This window comes from Pseudopodoces humilis, chromosome 1 (genome assembly GCF_049639895.1).
Source record: "Pseudopodoces humilis isolate 2021_Gansu_Grassland_sample_001 chromosome 1, ASM4963989v1, whole genome shotgun sequence".
Taxonomy (NCBI): Eukaryota; Metazoa; Chordata; class Aves; order Passeriformes; family Paridae; genus Pseudopodoces; species Pseudopodoces humilis.
The window spans coordinates 19362849-19377524 of NC_142200.1; the positions used below are offsets into that span (position 1 = coordinate 19362849).

The 14676-nt window shown below is 34.6% G+C and overlaps 1 protein-coding gene across 29 annotated transcripts in view; it reads right to left on the reverse strand.

Annotated features, from left to right (window-relative positions):
* The window catches only part of RIMS2 (regulating synaptic membrane exocytosis 2), a 446037-nt gene that overhangs the window by 162100 nt on the left and 269261 nt on the right, over positions 1–14676 (reverse strand). For all 29 annotated transcript variants that reach the window (XM_088059427.1, XM_088059422.1, XM_088059375.1 and 26 more), the window contains one exon: positions 10151–10219. In XM_088059427.1, coding sequence (XP_087915553.1) covers positions 10151–10219 — 69 coding nt within the window. The remainder of the gene's footprint in view (positions 1–10150; positions 10220–14676) is intronic.

A 14676-nucleotide genomic window follows, 5' to 3' on the forward strand; every position in this document is an offset into this window, starting at 1 on the left:
AATAAAAGATGGGATTTGATCAAGAATGTTATCACGTGTTCTTGGGTTTTATAATAAAACATACATAAAGTTGACTCCTGTTGTTATGCTTTATTGAAGTACAACTACAGTTCCCATGGTTATACTTTAAAAGTATAGAAATGAATACCATGCACCAAACTGGGGACTTACCATTTATGGGTAATATGATGCATTAATAATTAAACTAATTAAACTCATTTTTCCATAGAATAAAAAAGGTCACTATTGCATTTTTAATTTAAATTATATTGCAAATGTTATTTGTAATGTTTTCAAGTATAAATGTCCATAATTAAAAATGAATCCAAAATTTAGTTTACAAATTTGGGATAGGAAGGTAATATGGAATTAAATAATGAGATTGGGTTCAAGAAAGATTTGTATTTCAGAAACAATTATAGTAACAATGACTCAGTAACATTGGATTTCACTCACAATTCTGAACTAAAAAACACAATTCCTTCACAAATAGGCTAATCTTGAATAAGCCTAATAGAAGGCATAAATGGTCTAGGCAAAAGCCTCCAAGTTACACTGGCCTAAAAAGCTACCAGATGGACATTTAACACAGACTTCTAATAAAAATCTTTTTAAAAAGCTGGATGTATTAAAAGTGATTGTCTTAATCTAGTTGAAAAAGTTGAATTCACTGTCCTGTGGTGCAATACTCTCTGAAAAAAAAAGATGCTAGATATAGAGCAATTTCAAGTAAGTTTCCCCAAATTTTGTGAGGATGAAATTAAAACACGATGATAAGAAATTGAGGATTTTCAATTGTTAACCTGATTATAATGCTTAGCAGGAATAGGTCTTCAGAGAGTTCCTGGTGGCTATGACAACTGATATAACTGATTTCTTTGTTCCAAAGACAGCAACCAAGTAAAGATTACTTAGAGAGATCCACCCGGCACTGGAAAAATTCTGGCTCATTCAACTGTTATGCTTTTCCCATGAGAATCTTCCAAGAGTGTAATAGTCTTCTGCTCATGATTTTTCTTATTCCTGGAAAATGTTCATTAGTACCTAAACAAAACCTTATGAATTCATTCCACTTTATGATTCGAAGAATGTTCAATATTTTCAACTGAGTACTCATATTTGCTTACGGCCTTACAACCAAGGACATTTATAAACAATCCTAATTCATAAATAACTTCTTCCTCCTATGTTTAGGTGTAAACTGCTTTGTGTGTATCTGGTATGAGTACATAAAGGGAAAAAAAACACATCATCATTACATTACACTAATATAAGGATGCTGAGGATCAGGTAGTCTCTCCTCACTACACAGCAGTCAAATCATGTTATGTGCATCCTCAGCTAAGAGTCAGTAATGAAATAAAGATTTTATCCTATATATGAAGTAAATTTATTATCATAGGCCCTCACAAAACATATAGGGGCCAGTGCAACATAATTCTGAAATCACCAAAGGCAAGATGAGGAAATTTTATCTGTGTTTGAAACAGGGTGTTATTCACTCCCTAGTAAAGTGTAGGAGATAAAAAAATAATTTTTTTGCAAGTTTGTTTGGAAGTCAATACACTCTGCAATTCTGCAATACTTTAACCAGAAGTAAAAGAGCTAAAGTAACAGTAGTGGAAATCCCACCCTGCAGCAGAATCCTGGCAGGACCTGTGGACCTGGGGAGAGAGAAGGCCACTCCAGAGCAGGTTTGTGACCCACCCTGGAGCAGCTGGTTCCCAAAGGACTGAACCCTAAGGAAGAGACTCATGTTGGAGCAGTTCGTGACAAACTGCAGCCCGTGGGATGAACTGACATTGGAGAAGCTCATCCAGGGCTGTCTCTCATGAGAGGGACCTCACTCTGGAGCAGAGGAATAGAGTGAAGGGCTCTCCCCCTGAGGAGGAATGAGCAGCACAGACAATGTGTGATGAACTGAGTGCAACCCCCATTCCCATCTCCCTCTGGAGCTGAGAGGGAGAGGTAGAGAACCAGGAGGGAACTTGAGACCAGAGAAGGAAGGGGTCGGGGGAAAGCGTTGAAATTTCAGGGCGTTATTTTCTCATTATCCTACTCTGATTTTATTTGTGATTAAGTAATTTCTCTGAGTTGTCTGTTTTGCCCATGACTGTGACTGGTGAGAGATCTCTTCCTGTCCTTATCTCGACCCACAAGTCTTCAGTCACACTTTCTCTCCAGTGTCCAGCTCATGAGGGTAGCGATGGAGCAGTTTTGGCAGCCACGTGGCACCGAGCCAGCGTCAATCCACCACACATAAGTGAGCAGCAAGTTATTATAAAGTTCTAGATATTGAAATAAAAAGCATGATTTACAGTACAAGAACACAGAGAGAAATATTGTCTTATTATCCTAATAATGCATATCTACTGACAGAAAAGACAGAGAGGGTTCTTTGTATTCTGCATACACAAGGAGAATTTGTTGCATTTGGAGATGGAAAACAATGTCTGGTTTGAAACAATGTTTGAGCAGTAATGTGAAGAAATAGGTAAACCCTTTGAAAAAATCAGCAGTTTATATAATATTTGGTATGTACAGACATCGAGGTACAGGGGGAATGAGCAATGTCATAAAGTTTTCTAAGTGAATAAACATAATGAAGGCCAAGGTAATCAATTAACAAAACACAAACAAAAAATCTTTAAAATTCAAAAAAAATACTAAAAAGTCTAAAAAATTCCTAGAAATGAGAACAAGTAAATCAAAATTATTGAATTAATTAAACCTGCACATAGAAACAAATTAATTACTTTAGAACAAAAATCCTCCTCCAGCTGTAATCACTTATTGTAGTTGACCACTTGTGCAGTATTGCAATAAATCACAGTAGTTGACCACTTGAGCAGTATTGTTGCAATATATTACTTTTTAATTAAGTGTCAAATCTAATCCTGATCAAATAAGTGCTTTACATTAATTTGGAGTTAGACACACCTTTTGGTAACTAACACTGGTACTGCTTCCTTATGATAATAAAAAGGCAGAAACAATCAGCATTCTGAGCAATCTTGATAAATTTTGATAAATTTTTGCTTTTGACAAAAACTTTTTACTTTTTTGAAGAAAACTAGATGTGTTTAGCTTTGATCAAATAAATAGATTAATATTGTCTAATAATATTGTTGCCAGAAAATAAACTTTGACATTTATAATTCATTTACGTAAAACAAAAATTATTATATTTACAAACTCCTCTTTTGCCAACAGGTCACGCATTGAAAGGCAGCTGTTTGAGTAAGACAATCCACCAACGTGGATTAATGAGGTAATTTGAAAGTTATCCTTCAGTTTTGTAGAGTCAATGTAGCTCTGATTTAACTGCCTGTAGGTATGATTTAACTTCCATTTTCAAAAATATTGCACATCTTGGAAACAACATCAGAGAAGGTAAGTAAAAACATTTTCTTGTGAAAAGAAATTATAGGCAGAAAAGACAGGTTATAAGTGCAGCTTGACCAATGAGTTGCTATTGAGCAAAGCAGATAGTTATTTATAGCAGTAGCAAAAATAGGATAAACATTATCCTGCTTGCAGCTATAAATATTGAGTCATTACCATAGAATCAAAGGCTCTATAACTATGGCAAGCCTCTTAAACCAACATAGAGAGTACACAGAACCTGATAATCAGTGTAGAGATAATCAGTGATAAACAACTGTGAGCTGCAGACACTTAAAAGACAGACACACGACAAACGTAACTGCAATGCCACCACCTTCTCCTTTCATGGGAAGGTTTCATTAAAAACTGATACATATGAAAAGAGGGATTTTACAAAGCACACTAAATACAGCTTCTTCAGACCTGAAGTTTTAGTTTTATCTGATTTAAGAGAGACTATTAATATATTTGACCTAAAGTATTAATCCACACAGCATAGCTGTACTAATATTATGCTATGCAGGGTACATGTTCAGTAAACACTGATGATTGAATTGTTATTAAATTACAAATCTTGCAGCCACAAAACTGCAGAAAATCACAAACTTCCCAATATTAAGTTCACGTCAACAGCCCTAAAATAGTCCTAAAAAGAATTAATTGAAGTGTACTAATGAAGATTTTAATTTAGATGCCTTGCTGCTTGATTTACTTGAAAGAAACTCCTCGTATGGAAATTGTTCTAGAAAGGCAGTACTAGAATGGCTGTTCATCACAGGCAACATAATTGACTTGTTTCTGACACTGATGTTAAGTGATGTTTTCTCCACTTTAACATTTGTACTTGATTGAGGCGTCAAGCTTTCAGATATTTAACTTTTTAACACTCACAGTGGTTGGGCTTAGAACAAGCACTAATTAAAAACAATTAGATAATCAAATTGCCAGAAATGTTTAACATACCAAGATTTCACACATGGGCACTTTGGAGAGAGTTCAGTTCTTTTACATAAATGTGCTCAGCTTCTGGGGTGATTTGAACATCTAAATGAAGAATTTAAATGTCCTCTAAAAAAAAATTGCTGACAGTCACTGATCAAATAAATTGAATGATTAATATCTGAATACTTTATAAGTTAAGGATACATTATGCATTGCTTTAGGGATTTATTTTTTTTTTGTATCAAAACATTATTTTGCAAATATGGGAAGAACGAATCAGTAAACATTACAGTAGGAACAACTGGTTACTTGCTGCATAGCAACTCAGTTCCTCACAGGAACATTTAGCTCTACAGCACTAATTGTATTTATGGGTTCATTACACCTGAGACAAGTCTTTTCCTATGGAAAAGCATTCCCACACATCAATAAACTAGAACTTGCTGAGTTTTCAGCGCTGTTCCTACGCTATGTGCAAAGCTTGGGGAAAAAACCCCAAACCACCACCGGTACTTATAAAGATGTTTCTTCTTAGTTAAGCACTCATCCATGTCTATTTGCATCTGTCCACAAAGTCCCCAAAACTAGCCTCCTCTTCACAGCACTGATTGGAATTTATCAGTCTTGTGGCATTTCCTTCTTAGAAGTGTTCTTCACCACAATTGTAACCCACCCCAACCGGCCTTTCCCTTATGTGAGAAGTATCCAATAAGAGCATCTCTGATTGGGATGCAACTTCATTGCAATTTTCATTGCCTATTAATGACTTTGTCACTCCATAGACATAGAAGTGTGGCAGAATATAAACTGGCACACCAAGATCATAATTTCTTAACTTTCTACAAAGAGAATGCTATTGATAACTAGTAATAATCTGAAAATAAAATTTGAATCAAGTTACACCTTTCAAAGTGGAATGATACAGCTTATATTTAAAAATGGTTTTGACTAGTTTTGACTGCTTTAAAGAAAAGCATTGAGAGGATTTGGATGTTTGAAGAGAAAGATGATTTTTCAGCTGAGGAAATGATAGTGAAGGATTTCTTTTTTTTTCAAATAATTAAAGTATTACATTCAAAATTTAAATAAGAGAATAAACTTGTTAAATAGAAAGTATACATTAAGAAATAAAATTAAAAACACAAGAAAAGCTTGAAGAATTATAATAATAAGTTTAGGCATAAAGTTGTAAATAATACATACATTATTTGAAAGAAAGGAAAATGGTTAAAGACCCATTGATCTAGGGGGTCAGCATAAGGACTATTTAACAAGGCTTGAATTTCAGTTTGGGAGGAGGATTTTTGTGATACACAGACTAACATTTTTAAGTCAAGGGAGAGCTCAGAAAGAACAGATTTTAGAGCAGGGCATTTGGTATCAACATACAATAAAATAAAAACCTTGACAGTGTTTATGTCTGAAGTTACTGGGCTTTTGGGTCACTAGAGGCTCCCATTTAGGGCTTGCTGGTGATCTACAGTGAAATCCGTATTTTAGTAGGGATAGAAGTAATCCACTCCATGTGCTAATGCTGTAAGATGTCTTTCTATAGGCAGCTGATTTCAATCTGTAACCAAAGTGTGTTTCCTGCATCTGCTTTGAGAAGCAATCATCCACAGGAATCAGGCATAAAAATTCAGCCCACATTATCAGCAAATAAGAGAAAAAGACATTACCTCTGCAGCAAAGGCTGCAACATGACAGTGAAAGCACTCTTTTGAACAAAGGATTCCTCAGGTGTTTTAAGAAGTGAAGCAAAAATGGATAATTGCTTTTCAGTCTTCTTCAAACACAGAAATATTTTTGTAAGTTCAATAATAATTTCTGTAGATATGATTACTATTTTTTCCTAATTTACTCGGCTCTAACTATCCTCTGAATAAATATCTTCTCTGTATTCTTATTTGCTCCTGAAACATACAGCTATCTTCTGTGTAATGATAAAAATTTATCCCTATAAATGTTCTTTTTCTCAAAGCTGGAGACTGCATTCTTTTACTTGGAAAAGCTCTTCTCTATAGAGACTTGTAATGCAGTCCATGCAGAATTCACTGCTTTACATTCATCCATGATTCATCTGTTCAAACATATCTCAGATTACAAGTGTTTCATAATACATAATCTGTTGTAATGCAGATGAGATATTGGTGTAGAACTGAATTTTAAACATTAATATCTTTCTGAATATTTTAGTGTTACAAAAAACAATAGGTGAGAATTTTATGATTAAATGGTCTTGACAATACATGTCTCTGTTCATAAAGTCAGACTCAGTAGGTTACTTCTATTCCCTAGGTTCAATGTACACAAGAAAATATCTGGGAAAAAAACTATTTATAAATTATATAGATTTATATAATTTAATAATTTATAGATTTCAATCCATATAGATTGAATTTGCTAACTGTAATGCATTATTAACTTTGGACACTGAAAAGAAAAAAAAAAAAAAACCCAAAAAGTCAACCAGCCTTTCGCTGAGTTGTATTTATTTTTATAATATAAATGATGTTTTATAAACCTTTCTGGAATTTACAAAAAAAAAATCAATATAGAAATAGTGTATCACTTTTATGAAAAAGGACATAAGAATATCCTAAAGGGCAGGTGTAGATACTGATGTACTCCCACACAGAACTGCTCACAACAGACAACTTTAATGGCCAAGATTTACTGCTCAGGGCAGCAAAATAAATGCTTTAAATTGTTTGAGAGTTAGGTATAACCAATCTAAAGACATAACCAGAACTGCTAATGCTGCTCATTCCACGATCCTATGGTAAGATTAATGCCAGCAAAGATTAAATATAATAGAGACTTTATTCTAGGGTTTCCCAAGATGAATGCATATTATATTTGAAGAGAGCTATTTTAGAAACATAGAAAATCTAGGAGAAAGCTGCTTTTTAAATACGTAATATGTCATAACCCTTTGTGACAATTTCTGTTGGAGAATACATATGTAGCCAAAAAAAGGACATTGAAGTTTTTCAATCTGTTTATCACTATTTTCTTAAAAGCTTTTCCTGTTGACAGAAACAACAGACTGAAGTTTATTACTTTTGTCTAAGCAGGCTAAGATCCAAGCCACAAGAAGTAATAGATTTTGTAAATAATTTTTCCAAGAGGTCATAAAATCACAGAATGGTTTAAATTGGAAGGGAGCTTTAAAGGATATCTAATCAATCATTATGAATAAAAGTAAGATGAAAAGGAGCAAAAAGATAATTTTTATTCTTATTAAAGGTTTCTGGAGTTTAGTTCACAGGTGTGATACTAGAAATTAATTTTATGGAAAGGATCATTGAGAGTACTCGAAAGATGTTGGCAAGCTTACTACATGTAATGCACTATTTATATAGCAGACAGAAAAAGAGCAAAGTGTCATGTTAATAAAACCTGGAAATGGTTTTAAAATGAAAGAACTGGGGTAAGTAAGAAAGAAAGAAAGAAAACAAAGAGAGACAAATGGTTTCTTGCAAACAGCTCATATACTCAAACCAAGATTGTGATGAGGTTACAAATGAACACAGGAACTTCAAACGATAGAGGGAATGATAAGGAGAGTGGCTGGTAAGACAAGACAAGACTAAACCAGAAGACTTACAAATGTAGTGGCAGCAGCACAAAAAAGTAAGGCACTAAATTAATATTTTGAAACCTAAAAACCATCAAATTTTCCTACCCACACAGCCAGGCTGAATTAAAATGCAACTAAGGTGTAGAATTGTTCAGCAAAAATTCAATGGCTTAAAGATCCTAAAAAAACTAAAGGTATGTCAGGAACTCAGGTAAGGGAAGTAGGCTCATTCACTGAAACTGAAAGACCATAATTTTACAAGTTGTCAAAGGATAAATTTATTGAGTCAAAGTTGTAAACCTAGGTGTTTCATAAGAATCCTGCTGATGTTCAAGCACCTGGTAAAAAAATTCTACAAAACTTGGTACCTTTTTCCAGGACAGGAATAAAAAGTCACTTTCAAAATGATGTTACACTGGGCACTTTAGAAATATAACCATTAAATCCTCTTCTTTCCTACCTTTATTTCTAAGCTCCCAAATTAGATTGGTAAATTTTTAATTTAACTGACCCACAGCAATATTAAAGCCCTTCTTTTTGGGAGGACAGATAATTTGAATTGCCTTAGAGACTACTAATTACAGACAGAAAGCTCATAAAAGACCAAAAGTACAGTAAATAGGAACAAAGAACTTCTGAGGATGGCTGCCTCTTTGGTTCCAGAACTTCACACCACTCTGGCTACTGTGTTCTGGCTGTAAGAAGGCAAGCAGGGGAGTGGAAACATAAAAATGCTGTAAGTTTTCCTTAACAGTTTTCTAATTAAGGTAATAATCTGAAAACTGCACCTGCTACTGTTTGAAGATAAATGTTTTAAGGAACACAGAAACTTTAGTGGTTTTGCAGGCCTTGTGTTCTTTTTCAATCTGGTAAAACTGCTGGAACCTTAGCACAAATATGACTTGCCCCGCTTAGATCATAAAGTCTGTAAATTTTATGTCAGTTTATATAAAGGGATTTTTCATAAAATTTGCACACTCTTTATTATGAAAAACAGAGAAAGTTATCTCCTTGTCCCAGCAAGTGCAAGACCCATAGCATAAAATAGTAATATACCAGGGTCAAAAATTTAGCACAACCTATGAGCTAACCATGAAATAGCTGGAAATAAAAGGATGACTATGGAGGCAAAACAGAAATTAATCTAAACTCAGACTGGTAACAGTTTTTAAAACAGGACTAGGCCAACTCATATAATTAGGTAGCTCACTAAATGTCTGGATTTATCAATACTTGGCTTCACACCATCCTGTGATATTCAGGATTGCCTGTCTCACCTCTTTTTATTCCCTCTAAAGTTCCAAGGTGGGCTGTACTCCTTCTCATTCCTCTTTCCTATCTCCCCTTCCTGAGCCTCCAGCAGAATGTCCTATACCCCATATGCTGACGGATGGCTGTGTGGCAGGAACAGGCGTTGACTGACCTGAGCAGATCAAGGTCTTACAGCTGCTGTGCAGACCAGACAGATTTTACTGCTCAGCCTCTACTGAGCAACACCCAAACCTCACTAATTAACACTTGAGCTGGACCTCACCCTAGAGAACCAAAAACTGTCTAGCACAGAAAACTCTGTGTGGCTGTGGGACTCAGGAGCAAGGTTTAGTAGTGGACTTTGCAGTTCTAGAAGTTGGACTTGATCCAACCTAAAAATGTCCATGATTTGATAATCTTAAACATATTCTCTGTTGTAGTCATCAAAAGCATATGGTTAGATTTTATTGTTTTCAGCTATAATTATTTTTTGTCTAATATTATCTTTTCTCTTAGAAGAGGATACATACTCTTCGATTTGATAACTTTTTTTCTCAAATAGGCTCAATTCCAATACACAGTGAAACAGATTATCTGCTATCTCCTGGCCTGCCTTAAGCATTCATGTTTCAGACCTTTGGCAGTGTTATTTTTCCACCATGAAATTTTACAGGCTATATCAACCACAAATGTCTGTCAAAAAAAATTAAATGAAGACTTCTTGACATTTATTAAAAATGCTACCTTGATGCTATTCCTATCATTTTATAAAAGCAATAAGGACATTCTCACACTGACTCTTTTCCTCCATTAGTAATTTTTTAGTTTAGATATGCATTATGCATAATATTTATTTCGTGTCTCTTAGAAAAATATATACTTAAGTTCCGCTTATTTTTTATCAGAAAAACATTTCAAAGTTCATAATAAATTATAAATAAGAAATAGTTCTACTGAACATGGACAAGTAAATTTAAACATTAGTACCTGAAACAACACCAATTCCATCATCACAGTCATAATCAGAAACTTCACTGTCACTGATTCTTTTGGATCCTGGAAAAAGGAAAGACATGTATCATTTTCCTTCCTGTAAGTTAAAATTATCAGTTGTCAATAATACTTAAATAAATGTATGGATTTCATACTAGTCCATGCATTATTATTATCAGCATATAAAGGTAGTTATTCTTGTTTTAATTGCACATATACAACTGCAACAATTATTTCAGCTAAATCTTTAAAGTAATATAAAATGAAATGTTGAAATACATCTCCATGGCATTGCTTTAATGAAATATTTTATCTACTTTATATTCATTCCATATACACAGATATTTGTATTCATTCCACACAGAAACTGGTATCACACTATTCACCTTCCAAATTCCATATACAAGACACCATCCCTCCCCAAAGTCTCTGAGTAGCAGAAAGATTATTAATAGTAATAATATTAAATGCATGTAGTATTTTCTTTGAGTTCTCAGTAAATATTGTCAGGAGAAAAGGTGGCATCACACATATAGTGTGCCATGGAGCATGAGCAAACTATTAAATGTACACCTGCCAAAATAGCTAGAGCTGAGTTGGCAAAAGCAGATTCCTCTTCCATGATTAGAGCTCAAATGTACGTCACACAGGACAAGTAAATATGTCAGGTTTTGCTCAGCCTAATTTACTTCAGTCTTCTGTGGCATCTTTTAAATAGTTTTTGATTACTGTTATCAGGGTTAAACACTGGCATGTGACTGATAATTATTCATTTACTTCTTTTAAATGTGAAAAAATCCCTGCTCTTCAGCAAGATGGTGTGTCTGTTTTAAGTTTCCAGCCATCTAAAAATGGGTAATTAGAAGTCAGAAACTTTAATTGTCACCAAACCTCCTATCACGTGCAAGATTTTTTTTTCAGGCCTCAGGACAATTTTTCTAAAAAATGTAGACACAAAATTATCACTAAAAACTAGTAGTAAACCTGAAGACCAGGACAAATCAGTCAACATCCTATCTGGGTGACTGGCACAGAAGGATGTCTACCCTCCTTTCCCAACAGAAAACTGGAAGAACATGTACTAAGAGGGGTTTTGGCAAAAATAAAGAGTTTTCAATTTAAAGAAACTTTAGAAATTGTTTGAATTATAAGAACTGCTGTCGTTTTTTAGACTATTGAGTATTTGTTTACCTACCCACTAGAGGATAGTGGAAGGTCCTTCTGTAGCAGAAAGAGCATGTTTCCAAGATCTGAGACTTCTCCTAAGCCATCCTGCTTACAACAAGTAATCTACTTCTCCACAAATTCACATAATTTCATTTTTAGTCACATTATTCTATTGGTGCCTATAATATTCTGTGTCAGTAAATTCTGTAGTTTGAGCATGCATTGTGTGAAATCAACTTCCCTATGTTTTATTTCTATTCTATTATTTCCGATACTGCCCTCCAAGCTTTTGTATTCTGAGAAACATGAATCAGCATTCCGTGTTCTTCTATAGTTATCTCGTTGGTTTGCATTTTTTTGTGCTGAAATACCATTCTTCCGCTCCTTTACATATGCAAACCATTCCATATTTCTGTTTTCCTGCTGTATTTGTTTGTATATTTTCTATTTCTTCTGTGCCTTTTATGAGAAGTCAGAAGTCACTGCAGCAATTAAGAAGTGGGTGTATGAATTTATAATCTAGACTGCAGACTACTTCTTTGACAATAAAAATTTCTCAGCCTAAAACTTATTCAGCTAAAAAATGGTGTGTGATATGTGCTAATTCTTAGAAAACAACATAGCCTGCAAATCCATTATGCAAATTTCAGTAAAGAAATTTTAATTGTGGTTATTTAAGTGCACTAAAGGTTGATGCTTTCCTCACTAATAGGAAATTAAAATTAGTTCTGAGAAAGTCATGCAATTCTCATATGGTAGCTCAATTTATTATAAATTTTTATAAATAGCCATGCTATAATGGGGAGGGGACAAGTATCTTTAAATTCAAAAAATAACAAGTAAAGTTTTTCTCTAAAACAAAAAATTACAAGCAAGTGATGACAACTAGTACTCAAGAAAACCTAGATGATGAGGGCAGAAATGAAGGAAAAGGTTTCTACCTCCTCTGATTATTCTCTTAATTACAAAGGTCCAGTCTCTTTTCCCCCAAAGAAAGCATCCCCTACACCTGAGATGTTGTCCCTGATGCCATTTTCAGGAGAACCTTCTACTGGTGTGGTGATACACGTGCCAGTGAACAAGAAGGATTACTCTCCATTCACCTCAGCCACTGATTCAAATCCAGGTCTTTAAATGAGGACAATATTTGTGACCAAACACTAAGCAAGAGAGCTCCACAGGCTGGTTGGGGTTTGGCTGGGACCTGAAAGGCAAAAGCCCCCAAAGGGAGTGCAAAGCAGGGGGATTCTGCTTTTTGGTAACCCTGACACTGGTCTGGCAGTGGGACTGTGGCTGCTGTGCAGAGATGCAAATAATGTCACTCAGGCCCTATCAGAGAGAGGATTGTGGAATGGGAAGATGAGGGCAAGTGAGCCTGCTGATGCTCATCACATGGCTGCTTGGAAAGGTTTTCATCACGAAAGATGTAAAAGGCTGAATCAACTATGATTTGAATAGATGTCATTTACTCATCAACTAATTCATTCTTATGAATGAATCTAATTAATTACAACTGAGGTTGCTTTTATTTATGTTTATATTTACAGATAAGTACATCTGCTTTAACATATTTTTAGAATATTATATTCTGTATTCAGGAGGAGATATTTGCATCTTTGAGGATGAAAATAGTCAGCTGTTGTCACAGTGGGCTCTAGACTTCCCAGCTGTGTAGCTAAAATTATATATTGTTGTAGTCACAGGATACATCTGGCAGAAGAGAGAGATTAAGAAGCTTCAACAGACCACATGTATAAAGGACAAGGTTTTCTCTCTCTCTCTCTTCATCTTCTCAAGCCACATGCACCTGTTCCAGAATCTCCCAATACCTGAGCTGCACATCATCTTCCAGAATCCAGAGATCTGAGCTTCAGGGAAGAGCCAGGGCAAGAGAAAGTGAACAGGCCAGGATTGAGCCCAAGGATGGGAGTAGAAAAATAATAAAAGCAAGGGAAGAATCAGATTTCAGTGTTTTCTCAAACTGTATTTACCACTGAAAAGACAAGAGTCTCTCGTAACACCTGACATCCTTAAATATGAAAGCTTGATCTGTTAGACGAGATATGAAGCTTATTCAGCTCAGATCATCTATCTCCTCAAGCTGTTACAAGCCAGCTCTAACTACTAACAGACATAAACCAACTGAAGAAAAATCACGTTTAAGTAATATTTTTCATTTCCTTACAAATGTAAATTTAAATTATGGTAAAGAAGTCAGAAGAAATTCAAAGCAGAATTAATTACTTGATTTTATCTTTGGCAATCAGTGTTTTCAGGAAGGAGGAAGGAAAGCAGTGTCAATTAAATCTGTAATGTCAAGAACTACTGCCTGGAATATATAACTTCTGCAAAGGAATCAGATTACACATATTTAAAACATCTTCCATTAACTTCAGAAATGGAACAAACTAGAAAGTGCACAGGTCAAAATCTTTGATTGAACCAAGTATTTGAAATGTCAGTATAATTGCTGGCAGATTATTTTAATATTTCTTGGAATTTTTCAAGACTAATTTCATCTGCTGTATATTAATTTTAGATTGTAATTTTCTTTTTAATCTATTGACAATGTAAATGTGAAGATTTAGGCATGTGTCCCACCTTAGCCATGTCTTTTCAAAGTACTACTTCATTAAGTAATTTGAACCACTGATTACACAAAAGAGAAAGAGCAATTAATATTTTATCTGGGAAATGTGACATTGAAGCCTCTCACAAATTATTGCAAATTAATATTGCGAATGAAACTATTATTTAGTATTTAGTTAATATCTTAAACTCTTTGACACATACATTATAATATACGGTTCTAAAATCAAGAGCAAGGAGTTTATATCCATTCTTAGATAAATTCAGAATTCAGTAAAAACCTAATATTCCTAGATACTGTATACATTAAATGAATGCATAGGTGCCAATGGTTTTCCTGTGGTTAACATTTGCTTTGATGCCATTCCACTAGTATGTAGTTTATTTTTAAAACATTATTGGAGGTATAACTCCCCTTCTGTCTTATAACTGGGCAATAATAGATGTCAATTACAGACTTTCAGATCCCTTCCACCTAGATTAACAATTATTACAGTTATGGACTGAAGGCCATAAAACAGAAAAATAGACCCCATGCTACTGTAATCCTCAAAAATGCCTTAACTGAGCCAAACTCCAGCCCCAGTAAAATAAATATATATATTTTTATTCCATTTAGCAAGTTTGGGTTTAACAGCCTTAAACTATCAATAAAACTTTTCAGGGGAGAGTTCACACTGGAGACAGTGGAAAACCTTCCCATCAGAACTTGCCAAGGTTCAACATCGTCCTGCCCTTCCACACCTTCCTATTCCTTCCCTGCA